At 39.0% G+C, this 26,118-nt stretch overlaps 2 protein-coding genes across 5 annotated transcripts in view; both read right to left on the reverse strand.

Moving 5' to 3' along the window:
- The window catches only part of oprk1 (opioid receptor, kappa 1), a 52,760-nt gene that overhangs the window by 20,606 nt on the left and 6,036 nt on the right, over window positions 1-26,118 (reverse strand). The window lies entirely within an intron of this gene.
- atp6v1h (ATPase H+ transporting V1 subunit H) lies at window positions 71-25,238 on the reverse strand. 4 transcript variants are annotated; one of them, XM_030402537.1, is made up of 14 exons: window positions 25,112-25,238; window positions 24,195-24,347; window positions 22,591-22,690; window positions 21,804-21,893; window positions 21,054-21,167; window positions 19,746-19,850; window positions 18,548-18,607; window positions 17,493-17,590; window positions 15,991-16,183; window positions 12,139-12,317; window positions 11,608-11,733; window positions 10,206-10,307; window positions 7,782-7,895; window positions 71-479 (listed from the first exon to the last, which is right to left on the reverse strand). In XM_030402537.1, the coding sequence occupies exons 2-14, from the start codon at window positions 24,296-24,298 to the stop codon at window positions 410-412; spliced, it is 1,455 nt and encodes a 484-aa protein (XP_030258397.1). In that variant the 5' UTR covers window positions 24,299-24,347; window positions 25,112-25,238; the 3' UTR covers window positions 71-409. The 4 variants fall into 4 exon arrangements, with proteins under 4 accessions (XP_030258397.1, XP_030258398.1, XP_030258399.1 ...); XM_030402538.1 differs by having other exon boundaries at window positions 25,017-25,165; XM_030402539.1 differs by lacking the exon at window positions 25,112-25,238 and adding an exon at window positions 24,933-24,957.

Here is a 26,118-nt window from a genome sequence, read left to right on the forward strand (position 1 = left end):
ATGCAGTGGCTGTAACCCCAATAACAGCTGAAATCCTGGGCAGAGGAACTGCAGCCTTTAACGCAAGAAACACCATAGATAAGCATCTTTATTGGAATACATACAATGTTTTACAGGTAAGACTTAAATAACTCGCATTTTTTCTTTTTTTTTTCTTTCTTTTTACATTATCACAGACATAAATTGCGACTTCAATTACCACACGTCACGTAGCTGAGAGGGGCACGACACCAAGCACGACAGTCGAATCAAGTTACATCGAGGATCACTTTTTCTGGAGCACTGTTTGGTTTTCTTCAAGTTGTCACAGAAAATTCAACAGCTGATAATTAAAATGACAAAGACCAATGTGCACATGGTACACACTCATCCACACAGTGATACACAGACACACATGCACAGGAACATTTCAGCTTCGAGCCGCCACAGCTGGAGCTTGCTGCTGATCAGTGGACTGCAGCTGTCTTCCCAAGTACTCCCTGTGAAACAAAGGACACCAAATTAGACACTGCACTTTATTTCATCCCCATCCACTCTACTGTGTATAGAGAATAGATTGAAAGTTTGGCATCAGTGGTCAGGTTGTTTTGGGGACAGTGATGGATGTCATTTTGAGAGACGCCAACAATTCTGAGTCATGTAGGTATGTAGATGTGCTAGATGTCGGTGTATTTACAGGTGAGAAGGCTGCCAAGCCAACGACCGCAGTTCAGGACTGCATTGCAGCCTCTGTGAGAGTGACACCACTGGATTTTCTTTTTGAGAGACTTCAAGAGATCATTTTCAGTTTGTGACTACTTTTGATAAGAAGTTGGATCATCTTCGACCGTGTTTGTGGCGATCAAAACCGCTATTATAGGCCAAATCATGGTGTTTTCCTAACCGTTATCAAGTGGGTTTCAAACCTAAACCCAACTGGGTCATAAACACAGCGTTTTCACAATATGAACAAGAAAACTGAACCTAAAGATATATAAAGCTGCAACATAAAGAAATGTAATGGTTCAACATGTCCGTGGTTTGCAGTAGCAGTTGTGTCAAACTGGGACTGCATCTAAGGATCAATTTATTTTCTTGATTAATTAACAGATCTAATATTTGCTCACATGCTTGTCACAATGTTCTCTGAGCCCAAAGTAACATTTTCAAAGTGCTTGTTTTGTCCGAAGATTTTCAGCTTACAATGAAATTCTCTCATTTGAAAAGGGTTAGGGTTACCACAGAATGTTTGATATTTTTTTCTATTCTTTCATCATTCAATCAGTTTAAAAAAATTTTGCTGACGACTGTACTTTTTTCAGCTCTTTGTTGTCCATTTCCTGTTGGAGCAGTAATTTCAAGGCAAGCTTGACATTTTAGTTTTGGTTAAGAGCAAACAAATGACATATTGCATTCTAATAGGTGTATTTTCACATGACAATGGTATCAATCTTCTCAGCAAGACAGCAGAGAGTGCATTTCCAGAAATATCAAATGATTCCCCTCTATGAGATGGATTTCAAATTCAGATGATTATTGTGGCAGATGGTTCTTTAATATCAGAGTAAGTGGTAGTTTTAAATGACTTTCTCATTTTTAGAATACGAGCTTCTCCCAGTTATTCTGACCTGGACATGATATCAGTCTAAGCATAAAATACCATTATTTTGAAAGGTCGGACTTTCTTTTTCAGGATTCTTCTCGGCAGTAGCATTTTCAGATATTATATCATGACACTCACCTTACTGCTACCAGAAATATCAAATGCCTCTCACAAACTGAAAAAAAACACACCAAAAAGGCGAATAATATCTGATGGAGGAAATGATGTTCTCTGAACCAACACTCAGGCCCGTGAGTGCAGATAGATTTTTTTCTCAGCAGACCGACAAAGCTGTTAGAACTTCCTGATGAAACTCACTGCTTTTATTTGACTTTAATTAAAGTGTGAATCACAGAAGTCCGTTCATACGTAGAAATGTGCAGGAGTGATTGAAAACAGTTCAATAGCCCTGCTGACTCATCTTTTAAGTACCTTGTCTCTATGTTTGTATCTTTAAATAACAAACTCTGCTCATCACCCGTCAAAGCATCTAAGGCTGCCTTTTAATGTTTGATCTCACTGTTGACCACCAACACCAAATAAGAGTAAGTTTTTTGCTTTTTTTTTTTAAACTGTGCTATGAGGGACATAGGTCAGTATCTACAGCTGGGATTCCACTGATTAGAAGTCAGTTTATCAAAAATAGAGAAATACTTCTTGTTTTTGAAGAAAAGAAAAAAAAGAACAACTTTTAACGCTCTCATCTTTACATAAGAACTAAATCCCTGTAAGAGGAGAAGAAATCTCCACACCTCTCTGAAGTTGTCATTGATGACCTTTAACTGGTCTGATAATAGCAGCTATATGTTGATTCCAAGTGCTACCAGGGACTAAGTAAAGGCAGAATTAGAAGCATGAGCCAGAGTTATAAAAGTCAGCCAGAGCGCCTTCTGATGTACGTGTGTACAGCTGCTGTATGAAATGAAACCTACACAACAAGATGAGTCATGAAGGTGAATCACAGCAGGATATCAACTACACTTAAATCAAAGGATATATAAAGAAATCTAATGAACTATATTAAAATACAAATTACAAAAAGTGATTCAACACCAATCCGAGGGACGTGGAACAGAAAACAATGTGTGGGTAGACAGCACCAGCCAGTGAGAGCCCATCATAAGATGAATGCATGATGAATAAAAGGATACGGTTTTGTTTTACTACTTTAAAAACACATCCAAACATCTGGTATCGTCTGTGTAATGAAACCCATCTCAAAAGACCCTGTTACATGTGTGTGTGGGTGATTAATTTGCACTTTATTTAAAAAGGTGCATCACTGAATGTAGTCTGACAAACAAAAGGTGAAACTTCAATCTGCTAAAAAGCAGCATTGAAGGTCAATGTTCGTGTGTCTTCAGCTGTGATAACATTACATTAAATTACATTCATTTGTCAGACTCGAAGGCTGCTGCTGTTGCATGACGAAGTAACAATGTCGGATCACCTTATCATTTACGTCCGGCAGCAGCTGGCGCCTCAAGATAAAAGACACTAAACCTGCACTTGAATAATGGCACTTTCAAGCTGGTTAGCAGTACATTTTCAAATATGTTCTAACAAATAAATGCCAATGCCCTCATGAAGGTGAGGTGGTAGTCTGTAACCTGAGACAGCAAGCGGTTTGAAGTGGCTACTTATGTTCAAACAGCTGACGGTTGGTTTATAGTCTCTCCTTTGTGTGGTTCCCTCTTGTTCCCCACTGAAGATCTTTCACCAAAACGGCTTAATAAACTCAGTACTGGCAGTGTGCGAATATTCAACCATTTCTTCCAGATTATTTGATTTTCGTGGGCCATGTTATACCAGGTGCACGGTGAATATTACTAAGACTTGACAATCGAACCGGTAACACTCAGTGTGGGACGCTCGAATGTCAAACTAGTGTTCCAGGTTGAAGTCCTGTAAATGTAAGGAATCTATGTATGTTATCATTTCACCACTTTCTAATTGATCAGCAACTGTAGACAATACATCAGGAATATGGCTCGAAATCCCTTTATTTTTACTGAGGAGCCCTCCGACGCTGGGAGCAGGACCATTCTTTAGGTAGCAGCATGCGGCTGATAGCTATTTGTCAGATTTGTTATATTTATTTGACCTGCAACCTGGAGCACAGCAGCATAACATTACCCCAGCCATTGAGCTTCCCACCCTGAGCATGATGTCTTTTTGTTCCAAAAAGCAGAGCATATTTTGCCCTTTTTTGTGCTACATCAACTCTAATACAACAATATAAACCAAAACATTTCCTGGGAAATAAACAGTATTCCATCACTTTCATTATCAGTAAAACCAGGACTGAGGAGAGGACTATCTTTTAACGAGCATATGGTGCCTTGAAATTCTCACCATGGTCAAATCCCCATTCTTGCATTTTTTCCACTCTCTCCCCCTGGCTTTTTTAAAAGGAGCACACAGAGATCTTGAACAGACATTTGGGTTTTTCTGTTGGACCTTATAACCAGGCTGGTGTATGAAATATGACGTAATGATACATCCTGAAATGTCAACGTCTGTAGAAAGGACTGTTCCTCTACCTGGACACTAGCACTATAACAAAGTGACTGTTAATAGCTGATGGCAAACCATCAATATGGAGCCGAGTGGCAAAAAAAAAGAAATGAAAAAAATCTCACTGAAGGCCACAAGAATAAGTGAGTGAATGTTCTCAGTTCACAGCTTCATCTGTGCTGTTGTCATGACAGCCAGCGCCCTTCAGTGAGATCTTCTTAAGGAATCAATGGAAAGGCAACTACTCAAGGTGACAGTGCTTTGACAATAACTTCAATGTGCAGCAGGGAGAGAGACATTCCTTTAAAAAAATAATTAAAATCTATAGCCCCAGCCTTAGGGTTTCCCTCACTCTACAGCAGCAGTCAGATTTTTCTGTTTTCACAAAGGCAACAAGTGTCGGCAGCAGACATAGTTCAATGTGATGAAACAACCTCGAAACATAAGCTGCTATCACATTAAAAGGTCCAGTCGAAAAAACAAACTAGAGGAAAAGCAGCCTAAGACACATAACAGAGGAAACTAACATGAAGAATAACGCTCCTACTTTCGTGTTTTCAACAGAAACAAATCAACCAGTGAACTGCTACACCAACAGAAGTGATGATATGCTGTCATTACCTGAAGATGAATTACAGGGAAATGTGTGGGCATATGTGTGGGCGTATTAAGGCTTATAAGGAGTAGAGGATAAAGAAAATACACGAATAGATGAACGTCTTCAGTTGTGAAGCAGTGAGTGATTAAACTACCATTTCCTTATAAAATCAAATCAACTTTGTTTTGAGAGCAAAAAGCATGTGCTGAATTTTGCATCAGTTCTCATCTGAGACTATGACTCATATGCAAGTGTAATTTGTGCTTTCTTTTTCTATTAGGATATTTGTATGCAGCGCTCAGGTTTCTTTTTTCTAACCGGCATGTTTCATTTTAGCACTTCATCTTCCCTTCAGCTCCCTCACCCTCATGTTAATATATCACCACCTTTCTATAACTTTACTCCCGTTTTTTTATTCAACACATTCATACAGAAAATAAACTTGAATTACTGCCTTGCAATATGCCCCCGCACATCAGTCGAGCTGAAGTTTACATCCATCTCTGTTCAGACTCACTATATAGCCTGTGTGGTGAAGACCTTGATTCCAGCAAATAATTTCCAGTAAGAGACACGCCGTCTTCATTTGGAGACTGTTTTAACAGAGGAGAACTGAAGACCTTAAAACCAAATCAGCAAAACCAGTGCTCCTGTGGTGGATAACTGCTATATGCCCCTTTCACGTATGAACAATATCCAGAGAATCAGATCAGGATATTGTCCACAGTTACTTGTTCAGAACAGGGGGATTGTCAGGTTGAAAAACCTCCCTATGCTTTGGTCCAGGGGCAGCACCTGGGTAGGAGGCTACAGATTTCCCCATGGTGATGACTGTTTTTTGCAGTGATATCAATACTACATGTATTTGGACATTTCTGCAGTATTGGTGGAGAGGGGAAAGTATAATACAGGCAAGCAGAGAGGAGTACAAAGCAAGTCATAGGAAGCTGCAGCGTTTTGTGGCTGTATCTGTGTTTGGACGCACGAGAGACAGAGCGGGTAAATATTCTTCGGCTGTTTTGAGACTTTTGATGAGGAGCAGAGTAAATAAAGGGGGATATTGAGGAATTGCACAATATAATTTCTCAGTTTAATTTACCAATGTGCATTGCAGTGTGCCTGTGAGTGGCTGTCAACAATAATGCTGCAACTTCAAAGTGAAAAGTTGAGGACTGGCAACTTTGAGGTGCTTCTTTTTGAAAAACACAATTAAAAAAATGCTAAATAATGTCTGAATAATATTTTCTTTTTTCTTTTGTTGTTGTATTTCTCTATAGAAGTATGTGCACTGCAGCATGCATGTAAATGTCAACTGTAAACAATACTGTACTAACTTTAAAGAGTGCATGGACTGAACACACACACACACACACACACACACACAGTACTTTAAGTCATCATTTTATCTGATTGGACATCTGGGTGAAATTTTGTCATAATTGGTGTATGAATTCTAGACTTTTGGCAAAAAATGTTTTTTGTGAGGTCACAGTGACTTTTACCATTTAAATTTGACCATCAAAATCTGCTCAGCTCATCCTTGAATCTAGGAAGATGTTTGTGCCAAATGTGAATATATTTCTTTCATTCCCACAAGAGTTGTGCTCACAAGAATGGGAAAGAAAAACGGACAACCCCAAACCATAATGCTTCTGACCACCAAATGGTGTTGCGGAGACATAAGAATTAGCAAGTATCAGAACAAGCGTCTAACTCACAAAGACATCTCTCGGCTTGAGCAAACTTCTAGGACTTCCGAAAAATGTAGTTAACCCTGCTTCAGCCCCCTCTCTTTCTGCAACTGTTATCGGCCTTTTCCGTCTCTTAGGCTGTACAAAAACCTCCTCTATCTTACATCGGAAGTTATAGTATTAAAGCAAAAGTGCTGAGATTGCATCTTGTTGTCTTTTGCAGGACTGATAATGAGAACCTGCTTTTCTGTCCTCTCAGTTACTGAACACAAGTGAGAAGCTTTTGTGCCACATTGAGCAAATAAACTTCTGCCTTCACACTTCAGTGAACACAGGTCACTTAGATGAGAAAACACTAATATATTAAACACAATACTTCCATCCACAGTTGCTCAGGGAGCACAGTATGTTTTAGATAGTGGCAGCAAAACAAACACATTTTCACTTGTTGCTTGTTGATTTTTTGTTTCCAAGCAATCCAGGGAACAGAAAACACACACAAAGACGAAAGGTGTGTCGAGTGTTCGGATACAGGAGTGGTACTTAACCTTAAAGCTGAAGTATTGATCAGCGCTTCAGTATAGATGGAGGTTGTAATGGGGCTGGCGAAAGCCAGGCTGCTAGTGGAATCCATGTTGCTAGCGCTGTCTTTGTGACAGCTGCATTGACAGTAATACCACAGGGAAGTTGTCCCTTTCCACTTTAAATTAAATAAGAGATTCATGATCGACAAGACACTTGTGTTTTTACATCAAATGCGAAGCTGCAGCTGGTAAACTTAGCTTTACACAAATACTGGGACCGGAAGTCACTACTCCTCACCAAAAAAATAGTCCAGTACATAACATGTAAAACCCCATGTAGGAACAGATTCAACAAACTATATTTGAATTATTTTTATCTTCAGTCAGAGCCAAGGTAACCATTCTCCCTTGCTTTGAGTCTTCGTGTTAAGCTAAGCTAACTGCAGCCTCGTATTTATGGTACTGGCATGCAAATGGTACCGAATCTTCTAATTTAACTCTTAAGGAGAAGGCAAGGAAAAAGCAAATAAACATGTTTGTCAAAATATCAAACTTTTCCTTTAAGAAAAACGGCTTTTATACCAAGCATTAGCATGGTTAGCTAACTGCTGCACGCACAGAGGCAATCATTAAACTGCAGCTGAACTGACAAAGCAGTACACACACTTGCGGAACAGTGGAATCTGCTAGCAAGTGATTAACAGATGTGAATCCAGACCGACCGTCCACTGTGCCTTAATTTGTGAGGAACATACTGTGAAAGCAAAATTCTACAGCCTCAAAGAGCAAACTTTGGACAAGGACAGGTTTCCTCATGACAACATCTGAGTGAGAAGTAGCTCATATCAAACAGACAAATGTGTTCATACCAATTGTGGACCATGAGCTTCTGCACAGCCAGCAGCGCGTTGTAACGGACGAGCTGGTCCTCATGGTGCATATGATTCATCACCAGCTGTTTTCCACCCAGCTGCTCAATAACCCTGAAATGGGAAGAAAGGGAAGGAAAAAAAACCTTTACACACACAGAAAACTGGTCCCATTTTCATCTTTTAGGTCATTCACTGGTCGCGCATCAGGTAATCAAATTCAACCTGTCAGAAATGTTCTGTGTATCTTATGAAGGGTGACTGGCCTGGTAAAAGGACATAATGCTCTGAAAAGGAAAAACACCCGCATAATGCATGTGATTACACAGTAAATGGTGCGAGGAGAGAGAGGAAATGTGGGTGAAAATACAGGAAATGTTGTGGGTAAATTGATCCTACTGGGGTGTAATAATGGGTTTTTAATCATTAGGTTATTACCTTTTTTCTTTGTTTGCTGAGAATATCTGTTGAAAGCCTACATATTGATATCTCTTCGGTCACAATGTGAATTGTATTAAAGGTGGAATAAGGAATTCCTGTGAAAGATAGTTCATTGTTGAGTCTTATACCAAGGTCACCAAATACAGACTCCTTGGCTTGTTCATTCACAGCATTAGCGGTCTCTGTAAACTGTTTTTAAGCTCAATATTCACAGATTATATTCAACCATTTGTCGGGGACACTGAAATTGCAGAAATCACTGAAACGCTGGTCTCATTAAGAAATGTAAGGCTAGAAATGTGGCAATTCTACAATGAGACCTGACTACCGGGTAATAACATCGATATGAAAGACAAGAAAAACCATCTTTCTATCACACACAGTGTCTTAAGATAATGAACTTTGAGAGAAAGCTAAAAAATACATGGAAACGATGTAGAAACAAGAAGTCGCAGCTTCATGAGATTTAAGGTAGACAGGCAATCTGAACTTCAGCACTATCTGACAAAGACGGACAACAATCTATCTTATTTTCTGTGGACTGTGGGGAGAGGAGGTGAGCTTTGATTTAATCATTCTGTTCAGATATAAACAAATGTGGCCAACAACAGTCACAGTGGGGGCAAAGACAGTTCTTCTGTCTGACTTCAAATTCAAAGTTGAATGATTTTCCCCTTTGAATGTGACATGGGTCAGTTATTTGTTATGAGGTGTCATTGAATAATGTTTTAAATACAAAAGGCCGCAATTAGCTCATTTATCTGTGTCTCATATGCTTTGACTTTTCCGTTATTAAACATTTCAATGATGCTGATCATACACAGGAACTGTGGAAAAAACTGAAAATACTTTCTACACACCAAAGCTCAACTCTAGACCCACTTTAGAAAACAGATGAACTCAACTAACTGGAACAAGCTGATGTTCACACTGACTACGTTTATCATTTCACTATTATTCCTTATATGACAATATATAACAGTAGTGAAATATTCATCGGAGTATTTTGTGCATGTAGATATAGTCCAGCTGTAACGCTTGGGCTATGTACATGTTTTAATTGGCTAAACCTGCAGCACAATTAATGCATAGGGCTTGATAAGTCACAGGTCGAAAACAAGGCGGTAGCTTTCGTTTTTGGGACTGTTTTGGACCCAGCAGTGCTGCGTAACTTCAACTATTCATTGGGTTGGTATAATACAGATGACTTAACATCAACTGACTAAAATTAGAGATAATTGCTTATCTTTTACTTTTTTTTGTTTACCTGAATCATTTTCTGTCATTTCATCTGCTATTTCAGTCTCTCTCGCCAGTTGTTATCAAAGGGTTTTGGCCCCTGTCATTTACTGGTTTCTCAGAGCTTTCAATTCACACTCGGTGCTAAGCTTTTTTTTTCTTTACTGGCCAATTAGTGAAGCATAATCTTTACCGACAGCTGTTCACTCACACAAATCTCTTGTTGTTTAACTCCTATATTTCTATAATGAATGGAAATCTCATAGACAAACAGGGGAGCAGTTTCACGAGAAATAATTCCCCCAACTCGCTACTGAAGGCCAAGGAAATAAAAAAGTCACAGAATCTGTAAACTAAATTAACAAGTTTCATTTTTGTCTGATCCCGGTGAGCCTGTTTAAAACAAAGTTTCTGATGTTATTCAGCTGGGTGAAGACAGTATGACCTCCCGCTGTCCTTTCAGCTGGACAGCTGCTTCTGAGGACAGTGATGGAGGTCGGAGTCGGTGGGGATGGAACAGACTGGATGTTTAAGTAGTGTTTATGCACCGCTGCCATCGTGCTTTTGATATTGCTGCCCATTAAGGGGGCGGAAGCAAGTTTCTGCATTGCGGTTTATCATAACCCTGAGATAGCAACACAGTGGGGTACCAGAGTCAGAAATTCTAAACCTAGTGGCTTGACGCTTTGATTTGATGTTTTGTATTATCTTTTCCTTTGATGTTTTTACAGAAGAATGCCTTACCGTTTGCCGCGTGGGTAGTGTCGCACATACTCTCCAATGTCATGAGCTGCCACTGCTATGACTTGAGGGTCATCAGACACCTCCAACAGCCTTGTCAAAATTCTGTTGAAGAAAGGCCAACAAAAGGAGAAGCCTGTATGCATCAAAAGGCAGATTTCATCAGACCTTATTCACTCTGAAATTCCCACATCACTCAGATGCTTCTAGAGAAAGAAGCTTTATCAAATTAATAGATTAACTGGGATTTTTTTTCAGGTAATTTTGTTGGCTGTAGAGATGCACATATCTCCCAAAAGCCTGAGTTAATGTAGCTCTAAAAGAGAGATAAAGGCCAAACTTTAAAATCCAAATCCAAGGACAGGAGACACAAGGTATCGACTGAAAGAGTGACACCTCAAGGTTCAAACTGAGACAAGGCGTGGGTGAGAGTCCAGGAAAGGGACTTATAAAAGAGGAGGGTAATTTAAGCTGAGATGATGTGTGAGCTGATTACAAACAGAGGACAGTGCTAAGACAATGAGATGGGTAGATCAGGATTTTTAGTGAATGTCACGAGGCCTCAGAGTGTGTGACCAGAATTACAAAGAACACAGACACATATTGATGCTCTTTTGGGACCGGAGTCTGCAGATTAGGCTCACACACACACAATCACACAGAGACAAGAATGACAAACAACATAAAGAGGCTGTTCCATCATCAAACATGATGCTGGTAAGTGTGTGCTTGATTTGGAAGCTATTTTCTAAAAAGTGCAACCTGTTAATTGAAGGCATGTGAAGTGTTTTCTATATACTGTATGTGACAAGTGACAATAAATACTGATATGAAGCGAAATTTCAGAGTGAACCTGTATTTTTCAACATTTGGTTTCTGTTTAATGTGATACAAATATTACATATTTCTCCATTTGGGAAACAATATTAAATATGTCCAAGTCTCATTTTAATATGCCACTCACATGAAGCACAAACAAGACAGAAGAGTCTACAGCCACGCAAGCAGTTCTGTGCGGCTGTAGCTACATGCTAACACCAGCATGCTCATCATCTATATTCTTACTTTTAAATTAATTTGAACCCAGTCAGTTTTCATTAGTTCAAAAGCAGTTTAGAAATGGGTTTCAATCTTTCTTGTGACATTAACATTAACAATACCTTTCTGAACCAAATCACGTCTTTATTTCAACTGCCACATTTAAATTCAGAACACACACACATAATAGATTATTTCACTCATTTCTCTAGTGGGAACATTTTGTGTAACTGTGATAAATCACATGTTTTGTCTTTGTGTAGCTGCAGTAAGCAGCACTGTTAGCTGTTAACTAAATGCCAGTGTTAGAAAAGAAATGACAGAGGGAGAACTAAACCGTCTCTTGACAGTGCGTGCTTTATCTTACTTGAGGAGCTCGTAGTTCTTCTCGTTCAGGCGGACAGCATTCTCACGCCAGAACTTCTCAGACTTGTGTACAGGACTCCATTCCAGGCGGCCAGACTTCAGCTCAGAGCTGTACTCATCAAATGAGCTGTGTGTACAAAAGAAAAAGTAATCTTTTCCAGCAAGTACAGAGCTTCAGTCCAAGGATCTTTGCTATCATTTGTCCCTCGGCATAAGGAATTTTTTTTTACTTTGCGAAGCGTATTGTGAGTAAGAGGAGTGATTTAGAGAGGCAGAACATACGGTACAAACTAAGAACATCCAGAGGTCGCTCAAGTATGTAATCATGATCAAGATTTGCCTGATTCATGATCAGCCAAAAAATACTCTCAAGTCTTTCAAAGACTTGTCACAAGCAATTATTATAACAGATCATTACATTCAGCTTCTTCACTCCCTTCTCTCTGCATAGAACTACTTATAACTGAAAATGAGTGGTTTGCTGATGTATACGGGACTGAATGGTACTCATGAAATGGAGTCTGCTGCGTACCTGAGATCCTGCACACTCTCTCCCAGCCTCTCCAGCAGAAACTTGATGTCCTCTGTGATGTCCTCATCATCATACTTCTGTTGCTCGAGGTTCTCCAGTTGCTTCAGCACTTTGCACTGAATCATCGCCAAAGCATACTCCTGTTTGGTCTCCCTCTCTGCTGCCTTCTCCAAAAGATTCTGTCAGACAACAGAAGGGTGAGGGAACAGATGTTTAACATTATTAACTCAACTAATATGTGAGCATGTGATACAATACATGTATGCACGCTGAATGGTGGAGTATACTGCATATTTATCTTAATTTCTAAACAGTTGACTGAAATGAAAAAAAGAAAAAAAACATCGTTCATTGAGGAGTATTTGTGAAAAACAACTCTGATGCGTACAAGTGGAAATGCACTGTTGTTGCTGGGGGTTTGAGAGTGGAGCAAACTGAAATGCAAAAAAAAAAAAGAAGAGCAAACTATGATGTAAGGTGATAGTGAGTAGATGCCGTCTATGTAAATGCAACATCTCTCTACAATGTCATTAGCCCTGCCCGTGGCACTGATTAGCTAATTGTATTGGCTTACTGACACGGATGAGATTAATTTCTTGGGTATTGAAATATGGTATTAAATGACAGGATGTTTTCTGATACTCGATAGTGGTATAAAAGAATCACAACAGTCCAGACCCATCCACCAACCAGTTGACGAGGGCCCCACAGAAGGAACACTTGACTTTTGCAAGTATTAAGCAAAAACAGACATTCTGGTCTAATTATTTTATCCAAATCAGTTTCTCAATTTCCAAAAAGTTAGTTATTATAAAATTTTTTACATATTCTTGTACAGCCTTTAATCCAAATCCCCCACCCCGAGTATCAATATATCATTAAAGTAATGAAATTCTTCCAAGGAAGATGCTACATTTAAAAATACACCTTAAGCCAGTATTCAATTTAAGGTGTAGTAAGTGAGGTGTGAAGTGGATGAAGGCAGAGCTGTTCAAGAACTGGAAAATGTATTTCTGAATCAGAAACTCTGGACAAAGCTTTACACGCATAAAAGATAAGTGGCTCCAGTGGTGGGACTGAGGTAATGGAAAACCAACTCCATACTCTGAACCCTTTAATCCACCATTGACGGCACATATACAGCTGACTAGAAATATCTGACAAATGTTAAGAGCTGCTTGCCTTTGAAAAGTCTTCGTTAACAGAAATATCCATGTTTTCTAATTGAATACGATTCTCAAAAATAAGAAACAACTTTTAACACCGGATGAGCAGGTTCGAGTTAACACATCACAAACGGTGCAGTGCTGCCATTGAGGATGTGTTCAAGGACTTCCAGATGGTCTGGATAATTTAAGTCACACTGCTATTCCCATGTGGTGACATCACCGTTTGCATAATTAGGACGTTTGGGAAAATAACAAAATGGGAGAAAAATCTGGATTTTTTTTTGGTGAAATTAATTTGTTCAAAGGGAATAATAACTAATGCAGCTTTCTCAAAATCAGCAACACTGTTAGGAGCCCTTGGGTTTCAATAAAACAATTCTCCATTTGTTGGTGAGGAACAATATTTTTGTAGCTCTTTCCACTCTATGTCAAATAGGATCACTGTAAGGGAAGTTGAACGACTTTGGGGAAAAACCCACACAATGTCAAACCGGTTTGGGGTCTCCCTTCACTGCCCACCATTGTTTTTATTTAGCTGTGATGATAGCACTCAAACTGAACTACAACTTCTACGACCAATTAAACACTGCGCTCTCTTTTCTTTCATGGCTGCATTCACAAACGCTTGCCATGAAAGCTCTGCCAGCATGAGAAGTGTGATGAATGAGCTGTAGGGGAAATTGTGCAGTCCATCGGGGCGAACATTACACAGCACAACGTCCTCTTTAAAATGTGGTCTCAAAGTAATTTCAGTAAATAAAAAGACACAATGTAGTCCTTAAGTAACACAGATGCTTATTTACTGAGGCTATAACACCAGTAAATACTGATGGAACTGGCTGACAAAGAAGTACAAGCAGCCTTAAACACCTTCCCGTTTGCAACTACCTATCCTCCAATGGTGTGTGAGCTCATGTTTCAATCATGTAATCAATGCCATTCACCGCACCATTGTGCTCTGAGCGAGGTCGCTTTCTGGCTGTGTAGCGGTATACAAAGCCAGAATATTACAAGTTAGCTTTTCATCTAAAAATCCATATTTCCTCTGGACTACAATTTAAGCACTTGCATGAATATTTTGTTTGGTGTTGACCTGAAGGTGTCCAGGTACAGCAGGCTGTCAACTACAAACTCACTGTGCTGAAGCAAAGGAATATTACTTAAAGCTGAAAATATAATCATACTGTAGATTAACTGCAATCACTTCTATACTCTTTTATAATACCAGAATCAGCCTTCAGAGGACCTGGACGTTATCACATTGATTTTCAATATATTTCTCAATGCTCCAGACTTGTGTCGGTGCCCTGTCAGACTCACTAAGTTCCTTAAGTGAAAGAGCTCTATAGGATGAAGATAAATGGAACATCCACTGTTAATTTAATTTTGTCAGAGCCAAGTATGGGGAATTCATTACCTGGCATAAACACAAAAACAACAGTGCAAGTCCAGAATGCAGAACTGCATTAAATATTCAGTAGATGTTATGAGCAATGGCAGCAGGGAGCTGAAAGGGTCAGCATGATCATAAATTTTATTTATGTAACTTTTATGGGGTTGTTTGTTTCATAAGACGCCTCATCTGTTGTTTTAGAGTTGTGATTTCAGTTCCTGCTAGTTATGATATTGTAGACAGCATAGTTAAATGTGAATGTTCAAAGTGTTGTTCAAGATTTAGTAACATACACACAGAAATAATGACCTTCAAACTTTTGCAAGCAATATTAAAAACATTTTACAGCTCCAAGTTTAGCCAAACACTAAAGGACTTCAGATCAGTGGCTTCCAAACTTTATCAAACCATGACTACTCTTCACAGTGAATTCTAGAGTTGGCAGTGTTTCCTCTGTGATTGCTTTGAATCAGCGATGGCAGAGGGGACATTTTGGTATTTGTTCTGCATCTATCCCTGTTGGTCTTAGACTTGGTTTACTGATTGCACCACTAGTTATTTGATTATGATTAAGAAGCTACTCACTGAGCCTTATGTTTGTTTGAGTTATCTATTTTGATATCTAGATAATGATATTCTTTGTCACATTTTATCTAGCTGTGGCGGTAATTTTCTTCCCATGGTAGTCAACCACTCCTGAATAGATGTAGAGGAAACACTGGGTTGGGCCAATTAATCACTGGTGGCTAACAGTCATCAACAACTATGCCTGCTACCAGACGCTCACCTGGCAGGGATGTGGAAGGTTGCGGTCAAAGTGAATGTGAAAAGCGTCTGTGACAACAGTTGTGATCTGGTAAGCAACTCTTGCCATATGGCAACTCTGAGGGAACACATAACCTCATATACAGTAACACACAGGAAACCAATCCCCTATCCCCAAAAATGTCCTCCATCAGACGTCCTAGTGAAAACATTTTCATGGCACCCCTTTAACCAGCTGGATAGCTGAATCTGAATTGCTCAATGGCACTAATTGCCTCTTTCCTCCAATTTGGGCATTTGAAAATGCAATATAAAATGTACCTGATGTAAATGTCAACTCAAGTGTAAACGTAAAATGTCAATAACAAATACAAGTAAAACATTAAAAAGAAAACAAATCTTGCAGGCCCCTTAGCATATCCATAAGACAGGAAGGAACTGCAGTTCACCTGTCAGTTAAAAACATTTTTGGTGAAAAGTGGTATTTTAGAGAAATGTTGAACAAGTGACAAGTTCTCGACATACCCTGAAGGCAGCCAGAATGATTCGAGTGACCTTCTCCTTGACAGACTCCTGGAGGATGTCAGACAAGGCTGGCACGACGTTGTAGCGCCTCAGCTGCTCACAGAGCTGAGGACTGAAGGCCAGCAGCCACACACAGAAGATCATCTGGTACTGGAGCTGGAAGCCACACTTGTTGCTCAGCACCGCAGTGATGCTGTAACAGAAAAGATAAATATAAATAAATAAAAATCAAAAAACGTGAACAAAAACATGCAAAGTGCCGGAAAAGAAGACCCACATCTATATATCTACCATCTGTTTACTAACAGTGGAGCTTTCACAGCTGTCTGCTTCGTGGTGTTCATCCATTATCGCTGATGATGGCTGAGATTGAAATGTTCAGATGGTCTTCAGATAAGGGAAGAATTGCTCAAAATACCGAGTACTAATGACAGCAGCTAGACCGCCCATTGTCGTACATTAGCTGGTAAGTGCAGAGATGTGAAGCTCACGGATGTGCTATAATTTTCTAAACAAAACTGAGCAGGATGGCTAGTTTTATAATGTTGTATAAAGAAATAAATTGTATGGTACCAGGTGAAAGATTGTGGAAATCATGGATAATCTGTACCATACAACCAGGAATATTGAGCCTTCTGTTCTTTTTTTGCATCTTCCATTTTCCCTTACTGTTTGGAGTACCTACGCTCTTTATAAATGTGGCTGAAGAACTTAAAATAAAGTAATCTCGGCCCATGCAAGTGAACCATAAGATACTTTCAATTAACATCTGAATTGCAAAACAAAATTATTGTGACTTCATGTCTATGGGGTATTTTTTTTTTATCTTAAGCACTACCTTGGTTTAGGTCAATTTCGAAATGGTGTGGAGTGAAAGTCTTTTTTAGGCAGATGGAGATATACTTCAGAATGTGACACAAAGAAAATTAAAATGCCACTGAAAATTCTGGCCTTTGAAGATTTAATACAGTTTTGAAAGCTTACAAGCTTGGCAGAGACAATCTAGGACAGCAGCCTTTACAAAGTGGGGTTAATTTGCTTCTATCAGGTTTCACTTCTCGAGACACGACACTAACAGGACAAGAGCTCTTTTATTCCACCAGTAATTGGCTCTTTAAGAATTTGTAATTCGGACCGCTGCTGGTGATGGATGGCAAGGTGCTCCTCCAGTTTCTAACTTATTTTTCTCTGGATGGTTATGGTAATGGGCGATGATGATGTAACAGCTGCTGGCATTAACCTATTTGTTTATCCACTATTGTTTTTGGTAATTATAACATGCTACATCTGGAGAAGAAGACTATAGTATCTCTGCAGCTGTTTTGTCAAACATTTTACCTTCATCAATAAATTGCAGCTTGTTGAGATTTGTATATTGCACTTAGCCATATTGTGATTTCAACAATATTTCAATTAATTGTCAGCCAGACTGTGTCAATGAATTATCAAGCTTACATTTAACTCATTGATTAACATTATCTGCCATTACTGTCATTACTCACCAGTTGACTCCATCAGCCTCCACCCAGGCAAACCTGTACTCATTGACCCTCAGCATCAGCTGAAGGCATCCAGCCACACACTGGACATATTGAGAGCTCTGCGAAGGACAGAGGCAAACATTTACTCAAACAAAAGCAGGAGCCACAGCAGTGTAATCAGAAAAACAAACAAAATGTTAGAGGGTCAAGTACAATTACTGCGATTCTGAAACATGGTTGACAAGCAGATACAGCACGTGGAAGAAGGCCAGTCCAAAAACTTGCATTACTGTCACCCATCAAACCTTAAGGCATTGCACATGCAGTCTATAGTATTACACACATTAACAACATGCTAGATCACAGACCCAATAGTACAATGCAGAGCAATAGCAGGGAAAAGAGTCCCATCACACCTGAGCAGAACAATGTAAATTTGAGATTAGCGAGTGGAGGAAGCTGAGAGGAGAAATAGATCACATTAATCTGTTAGGTAAAAGAGGTTGAAGAAAAGCAAAGAAGTCCAGCAAAGAGGACAGGCAGCAGTGACGACAGAAGAGCAGAGGAGTGGAGGAGGTTACCTGGTTGAAAATGCAGAGGAAAAGATGATGTTGAGTTATTAGAGAGATAGCGATCGTGTCAACGGAATTCTGAGCAGACCTCTCAGAATAATCACGCTAATGCTTGAATAGGTGCGGGATAGTAGGACGCTGCCGCTGCAGCTGTGCAAATGCTATTCCAATTTCCCTTGTTATCCTAATTTACAGGAAAAGCCCTGTGTCTCATGCACTCCCAGCATTAAGGAGAAGTGGCTGACGGCATGCAATTTCCACATGTACAGTTAAAACTCCATGCTGTCAAGATGGAGAATTGCTCTGACAGACTCAGGTCTCCAACAATCTGCAATTATTCATGAATAACTGGAGTGCAAGAACAGAATGGGAGAGACAGGGGAAATAAAAGATGTGAAAGTTCAGAGACAACTGACAGAGTCCAGCTTGCACAAACCCTGCCGGTTTTTTTTGTTGGTTTTGGAAGCGCCAGGGTGACCGATGATGCACTTCACTAATACTCACTTCACTGGGGGAAATAGTTCCTGCTCCTGAGCCTGATTCTGGACCTGTACCATGTAGGTTCTAATGGGAGATAAACAAAAGAAACAAGTGCACAATTGTTCACAATCCATTACTTAGTGCTAAATTACAGTGGCACTGGAGACACAGTGTGTGTTGTCATCTTGACCACAATTCAGTGACAGTGGATGCTCACTGATGGGCTGTTAAGGAGAGAAATGCAATCAAACATAATTTCAAGAGGCAGTCTTAGTATAAGAACAAACTTTAAAGGAAACAGAATGTTAGGAGCAAAGAGACAAAATTCTGCTTTTTTTTTCAGAGCTGCTGGTTTTACCTGAACCTCCGGATATTTTGGTAATACTGGTGTGCAAAGCCAAGGCACAAGAGAAAAACGGAAATCAATTTTCAGCTTTTTTATCAGCCCACTCTATAGTGTATACATCTGCCAAGGCAATGCCTGCACCTTCAGTGCAGCTGTCATCAGACCATCTCAAGGCCTGACAAGTCTGCTCAAACTCAACATGAATAAATGCATAATAATCATTCAGACAAGGTTTTCAGAGTGAGCCCAAACAATAGAATTTTACAAAAATGAAGAAAGACAGAAAGTGGAAATCATTTTGCCATTTAAGTTAATTAGACTCTTTGGGAAAAAAATCCAACTCATTATTACAGAGAGGGAGCCAGCATCTCCAGAAGATGGTGTCCTAATATCTAAGAAATTAATAACCCACGACATGATGAAGTAAAATGAAACAAAAAGGGTCATCTTTCAAAACTCAATTATGTGGTCAATTATGCACACAGACAGGAAATTTGATTTCTTATAGTACACATCATTATCATGTTTATTACATCTTGTTTATTCATTATCTATTTATTTAGAGTACTTTTCAAATCGGCAAAAAAAACTCCAGACTTACAAATGAACAGCAAAATTTGCCTTCAAATGAACCAGCTTGGAAAGTATAAAGTCCTGTTCACCTTTCTTGAACGGTCACAATCTGGCAATACGTCTATCCTCGGATTTATGACTTCATCGAACTGCACTGCACTGTCATTATCAGATTTTATATACATAAAAGCAGACATAATACATACTTTGCAGTTTAAAAAGGCACTGTAAAATGACAAAAGTCACTTTAGATAAATACTCATAATATAAAACACTTTCACAACCAAATGCTGATTGACGTACCTGTGAACTGAGTTGGCTTTTGATCCAGTTGAAGTAGTAGTTAAGATCACTTCCCTCCATCAGATCACGGCCCCAGGCAGCCAGCTTAGCGATGATCCTCGCCGCCTTATTGAAGAAGGACATTTTCAACTCATATTGTTGTGCAAATTTACAGCCAAACCATTCTATAGCATTCATCAATCATTATCTATTTCGAAATTGTTCCTTATTGCTGTGAAATGTGTAAAAGTAAGTAAAAGCACTGAAAATTATTAATTTACTGCTTTGTTTAAAGGCAAGAAAAACATTTTTCCAGTTGTAGCACTGACTATATGACCACGTCTCCCATGATGAATTACAGCATCTTTAGTTTAAATTCCAGTGTGAAAAAGAAATAAAGAAAAATAAGTTACGTTGAAGGCTGCAATAGCGTGTCCTTCAGTTTAAAAATACCTTGTTCTGAAACACTACAAAAAGGTACTGAACAAAACATGATCTACAGCCTCATCGAAGCGCCGAAATTACTGAACAATTTCAGCTTGATAAGTGCCTCTTGGGTCCTGTGATGAGACGGGAACAAATTGTGTTCTCCAATTTCATCCTTGACAGGAGAGGATATGTAGAAATATCAAGGCTCTAATTTAAAAGCAAGAATGAGAATGACAGTTGGATTGAGTTAAAGTGCTGTGTCACACTCTTGGGGTCACATTTAGCCAACCTGCTGGATGCCATCTGGCTGGTATTTTAAAATCAAGCCGTGGGTGTCCTAACATACTACTCAGTTTGCCATTGGGTGGTCATTTTTAAATTGTAAAGGTTGGCAGGGAGAATAACATTAATTGCCTGTTTTTTGTGGGAAAAGATGAAGGGTTGCTTTGTGAGGAATTATTCATGTCTTTCTATGATTAGAATCAGAGTCGAACCTGTGAAAAATGTATGGCTCGAACACAGCATCTTATCTGTGAGGAAAAGATCTCCTGCATCCTGATCTGTGCACTATGTGGTTTGAGAGGTTACTCTTAACTATATCATATCAGCTACTACAAATATGACCATGTGCTTAGGTTTTAAGCATGCACTAGATGTTCCCTTACATAGTTCCTGTCCCAGTCTCCACATATGTCCATCTTGTTTATTCTACAGACTGACAATGGCACTCATGATAGATAACATTTATAGGCAGCAAAAGGTTGCCTAGGTTACAAGATTGGTTTGACATGTGGCAACTAGTCTATTGTTGCAGGGACAACTTGAGGTGTTACATGTCTTTCATTTGCATTTTTTCGATATTCTAAAACACAAAGCTAGTATCATCATCTCTTAACTCACCATGTGAACAGTAAAAAGGTCCTGACGATTCAGCATAGGCAGGAAGTAGGACCAGGCGGTGTTCTTTGTCTTTTTGGCATAGTCAAAGAAGATGCTCACGCGCTGATGGTTCTCCTGAATCACAGTAAAATCTTAGATGAGTCCTCAGATTCAGACTTATTTGCTGCACAGCTGAAGAAACTGATGGACTGCATGAAATACAGGCCATCTTTACAAAAGTTTATAGTGATGAAGTCACTGTAACACATTTAACAATAAAGTAAGATGTACAAACTGTAGTCATAAAAAGTATCAGATGACATAGAGGAATGTTAAGTCCGATTCAACAGATAACTTAGGTTTAACCTTTATATTCACAAATCTAAAAAAGTTGTTTTTGCATTCATTTGAATGAATGAAAGGAAAGAAATGTGAGCTTAATTTAGGTGAAAAAAAAACCAAACACCTTGTCCAAATTTGCCAGATCTAAACTTTAATGCCCTGTTTAATAACAATAATCATTATTGACATGCTTAAAGCCTAACACAAAGGAAAACTTCAATATTCAATTGATGCTTATTTCTTATTTCCTTGTGTAAGTTTTAGAAATCATGACACTGCCTAAGACTTTGTGTGCAATCAAAATCTACACCAAAACTCCTGCTTGGTGAAACTAAAATGATAAAGTCCAGAGATCTCAAATTCTCTCACCACAGTTCTGCTGTACATGCATGTCCTATTTGTCCACAGTCAACGGGTCTGTCTGTTTACCTGCAGAGTGTCATCAATCAGAGTCAGGATGTACTGGACTGTCTGCTCCTTGGAGATGTGGGCCATCAGGTTCAGAAAGGTTTTCGCACACTGCACACAAACAAAGTAAATAAATACAAAGTCAGCCACAGCACAAAGACACAGCATGTGATAAATTGAGTGAACTGCCTTTGCCTTTATTCTGTCAGGCACCTCTAAGAACAGTCCACAGACTGTCAGCGAAATGTGAGAAGGTGTGTATGAATTGAGGTTTTACAGGAGAGAATCCCTCACCGATTCAGTATTGTTACAGTATAAAAGGTGCTTTTGGAACGATAATAGCACTACAGCAGAGCAATGCAAGAGGCCACACTGGGGTGGGTGTGTTAGTACTGGGTACAGGAAGAACATAAAATGTAAACCTGAAAGTTAAAAGGTGTTTCTTAAAAGCCAAGATACTGCAGGTGGTTTGATGTCCTCTGAAGAAGAATTTTACAGTACAACTCTTATACGGTAAATTGTACTTTGTATAATCCCCCAAGCTACAGGCTCCCAGGTATTCCACTGAGTTTAAACATTTGTATAAATAGTCACTTTAATCCTGTGTATTTTGCTGCAATGCCAATATTTATCTAAAAGACTTCTTCACGCAACCAGAAGTGTGTCTGCTTAGTTTGGAAGGTTGTGAACTTAAGATCCAAATGAAAACAATTATAAAGAAATCTAAAGGAGAGTTGCTCAAGCATCTGTGAGATGAAGCAATAAGTAAAGACACAAAAATGCACAGATAACGTAAAGGACTCAATACCTGATGTCCTTCGTTGGTCAGGATGACCTGTTTCTCCTCAGAGTTGGCCACCTCAAATTTCTTGATGAATTCACAGTCCTCTGCAGAGATCATCTGACTCCTGCAAGATGATTCACCCAGACATTGTCATATTTGCATAATGCTACTACAATTTCTCTAGTGGTTCACTGTATCGTAGGCAACCAGAAGTGTTTGACTTTCTTGAAGGTGTTTTAACTGTCATCCAAGAGGGTTCCTCAGCTTTAACTAATTGGAGGGGAGTTGTTAGTTAGAACTGAAGAATCCTCTTGGATGAGAGGTGAATTACCAAGACCCAGATGACTGAGAAACTTCATTAACATACTACAATTTGTGTACGATCACTTGAAGCAATTCATGAACACACTTTTGACTTTGAACGGCAAGACGAACTAATAAAGAGTGATAGTTCCTATTGATTATTCATGGGGCATTCACAACACCATCTTTGTCATTGGAGCAATTCATACAGCATACAAACATACCGCTGACACTCACTGGGGGAGAGAGAGAGAGTGACCCTTGCCTTGTCACTAGCATGCTGCTTCTAATTACAAAGGGTAGCTTGAACTATCATGGCAATTAACCTGTAAATACCACATGTTCTAGTTAAAGCAAAACACACCATGGGAGGTGCATGGAGGTACGCAGTTATAGTAAAAACAGGATTATGGTATTTAACCAAGGAATCAGAAATTATGTGATTCATAGGTCAGATCTGCTGCATTAGGACAGCGGCTCAAAGAGGAAGTAGCACTCAAGACAGTGAATCACAACAAAGGAACTAGAGGACCTTTTAGATTGGCACACTGCGCTCAGCCCTGAATTATTACACTGATCTCTTCAGAAAGATTGACTTAACGAGAGCTTAAGTGCTTGACGTGCTGGCTTTAAGAAATTCTATTTTTTGATTTAACCTTCATTTTTAACCAAGAATTAATTGCCACAGCAATCTGAATTTTTTTTTTTTCAAGACAGTGCTGCTCAAGACTGGCAGCAGCACCGTTACAGACATAAATCAAAAGTTATACCAATCGGAGCAATGACAAATAACACATTTCTCAGTCATAAAATGTCAAAACATTCATCAACATTCAAAACATCTACAGCCAAATGTAACTTCTTCCATGTTGTTTGGAAACACTTTAAATGCATCTGATTCCGATTGACTGAATGATAACTTTCTAACTTCAATATGAACTTTGGGGACAAATCTCCCCCTACTTGATAATACAATATATCAACAACATATGTGGCTTTTAGAATGTATACTTTAACTTAGGCCAAGCAAAATCCCAAAACCTCTCAATATCACTGGAAGAAGACTTCCAGAAGCAGAAGGAGGAATGTATGATAATGGGTTTGGAAAAACCATTTCAACATAATGCAACATAGACAACATTTCCACCACTGTAACCTCAATAACAATCATCAAGTGACGACAAATACTGACATTTTCTAAGCTTTGTGAAAGTAGTAATAATGGCAGAGCTGTTGTATTGAATTGTGAACGTGTACCTACTAAAGTGTCCATTAAGTGATTATTGACATGATGTACTGTTGTGTATCTGTGCACGTGTACTTACTGCAGGTAGGACTGCCAGTTGACCAGGTTGGCACGCACTTCAGCTGCCTTTGCAGCAATGATGTTGGTGGGGACTGCAGCGTCCACAGCCCCGCGGATATCCATCCTGTATTATATCTACTACAGTATGTGTACAGGTAAAATCCAAATCCACCTGGATGGAAACACCAGAGTTAACATCAGCACAGGGTGATCAACATCAGAGGCACTGTTCCAAGCTTTAGCCTGGTTTTGTGTGTTTACTGAAAGCTGCAGTTTATAGATAGTGACGATATATATAAAATATAGCAAACAATGTTCTAATAATCAGTTAAATGTGGCATAACGTCTCGCTTCATTTGGTTAGCTTTTACCTTGAAGTAACCTATGAGCTATACAGGAATTGTTGAGCTGCAAATAATTTACGGTTACAGCCACGAATATGTCTACGAAATACTAACCTTACATCTAATTTCAGAAGTTTAACCTAGACTGTATTCAGTAAGCTAACATGCAGACCAGTATCTAGTTAATACCGCTAGCTGCAGGTCATGCTAACTAGCTTAGCTAGCCCAATGTCACGACATGACATGATGGCTCTTACTAAGAAATAAAAGGCAACGTAGTACTATGGCACTGTATTAAGGCTGTCGCCAGATATACATATAATATTGTGAAATTATAACATTAAAGGTGGCGCAGGTAACACCGTCAGCTCGGCGTTAGCTAGCAACAACTAGCAAAATAAGCCACTGCTAACCTATGCTAGCTGCGCTAACACAGCTTCACATCCTTTCTGTCGTCGTGTCAGAATGACAAAAGCTCCACGGGTGATAGCACTTACATCCACAGAGTAAGACGAATCATACAGTTCGGACGTTTGAATTTATTTGGATCCTATAAGGGACAACGGAGTAGAAACTGTGTTGTACCACTCACCCAGATCCTGAACTGTGCGAACAGCTGACAGACTACAACACGGCGTCACGCTCTATCATGTGACAGCCGGTCACATGAACGACTGTCTGAACCCAGCAGAAGTTAGAGAAGAGGGTCAATAAGTTCCGACTGTGCGCACACTTAAATCTTAAATGATGTTACAGGACATCCAGGCAATACAAATGTTTCTAACATAAAGATGGTCTTTTGCCTTTCCCTGGTTTTAAAGTCTGAATTATAGCAAAGTGATGTCCGTACTACCTTTTGTCATTGTATCCAAAATAGTGATGCTTATTAAAAATTTAATTGTATTAATATTTTGTCAAAGTACTAATAGACATCCCTACAATATAGTCACAATATCAATATTGAGATATTGGGTCAAAGATATCGAGTTGTTGGTCGGTTCTGGCATTTACAGTGCTTTTGAAGAGATTTCAAAATATCATGTATTGTGATACAGCCTTAAAATATTGCAATATTCTAGCAAGGCCATATTGACCAGACCATATAGATAGATAGATAGATAGATAGATAGATAGATAGATAGATAGATAGATAGATAGATAGATAGATGAAAATAGTTTCTATCCTGTGACAAATGTACTTATTGTAAGTCACTTTGGACAAAAGCATCTTCCAAATGCCCTAAATGTAAATATAAATGTGCAACAATGTATTTATTTATGTATTAGTTGTGCCAGAGTTAGCTATAAACTATTTTACATCTGTAGTATATGGGCAGGAGACAAAGATAAAACATCTATGTTCCAAAATTAGAAAACGTTACAAGACAATACATAGGCCTATTCACTGCGCAACACCAGCAACCCCAACTATAAGAAAAAGTATTTCAAAACACTGCATCAACCAGATTTCACTAGATTAAGTATTAAATTTAAGTTATAAAAAGGTAAAAAGTCTGGTAAAAATATGGTCACAGACGTTATTTAAAAGTTTCTACTGATTTGGTTTGCTTGAGATGCTCCAGCAGGGATCCATCTTAT

The sequence above is a fragment of the Sparus aurata genome, chromosome 21 (genome assembly GCF_900880675.1).
Source record: "Sparus aurata chromosome 21, fSpaAur1.1, whole genome shotgun sequence".
Taxonomy (NCBI): Eukaryota; Metazoa; Chordata; class Actinopteri; order Spariformes; family Sparidae; genus Sparus; species Sparus aurata.

What these genes read in the sequence shown, in the direction of transcription:
- atp6v1h (XM_030402537.1), bottom strand. Translation starts at nt 24,298, where the DNA reads ATGGATATCCGCGGGGCTGTGGACGCTGCAGTCCCCACCAACATCATT. An exon ending in AAAGCCAACTCAGTTCACAG is followed by an intron (nt 18,608 to 19,745) that starts GTACGTCAATCA and finishes ATCTCCCATTAG; the next exon opens with AACCTACATGGTACAGGTCC. An exon ending in AAGCTCATGGTCCACAATTG is followed by an intron (nt 480 to 7,781) that starts GTATGAACACAT and finishes TTTGTTTCACAG; the next exon opens with GGAGTACTTGGGAAGACAGC.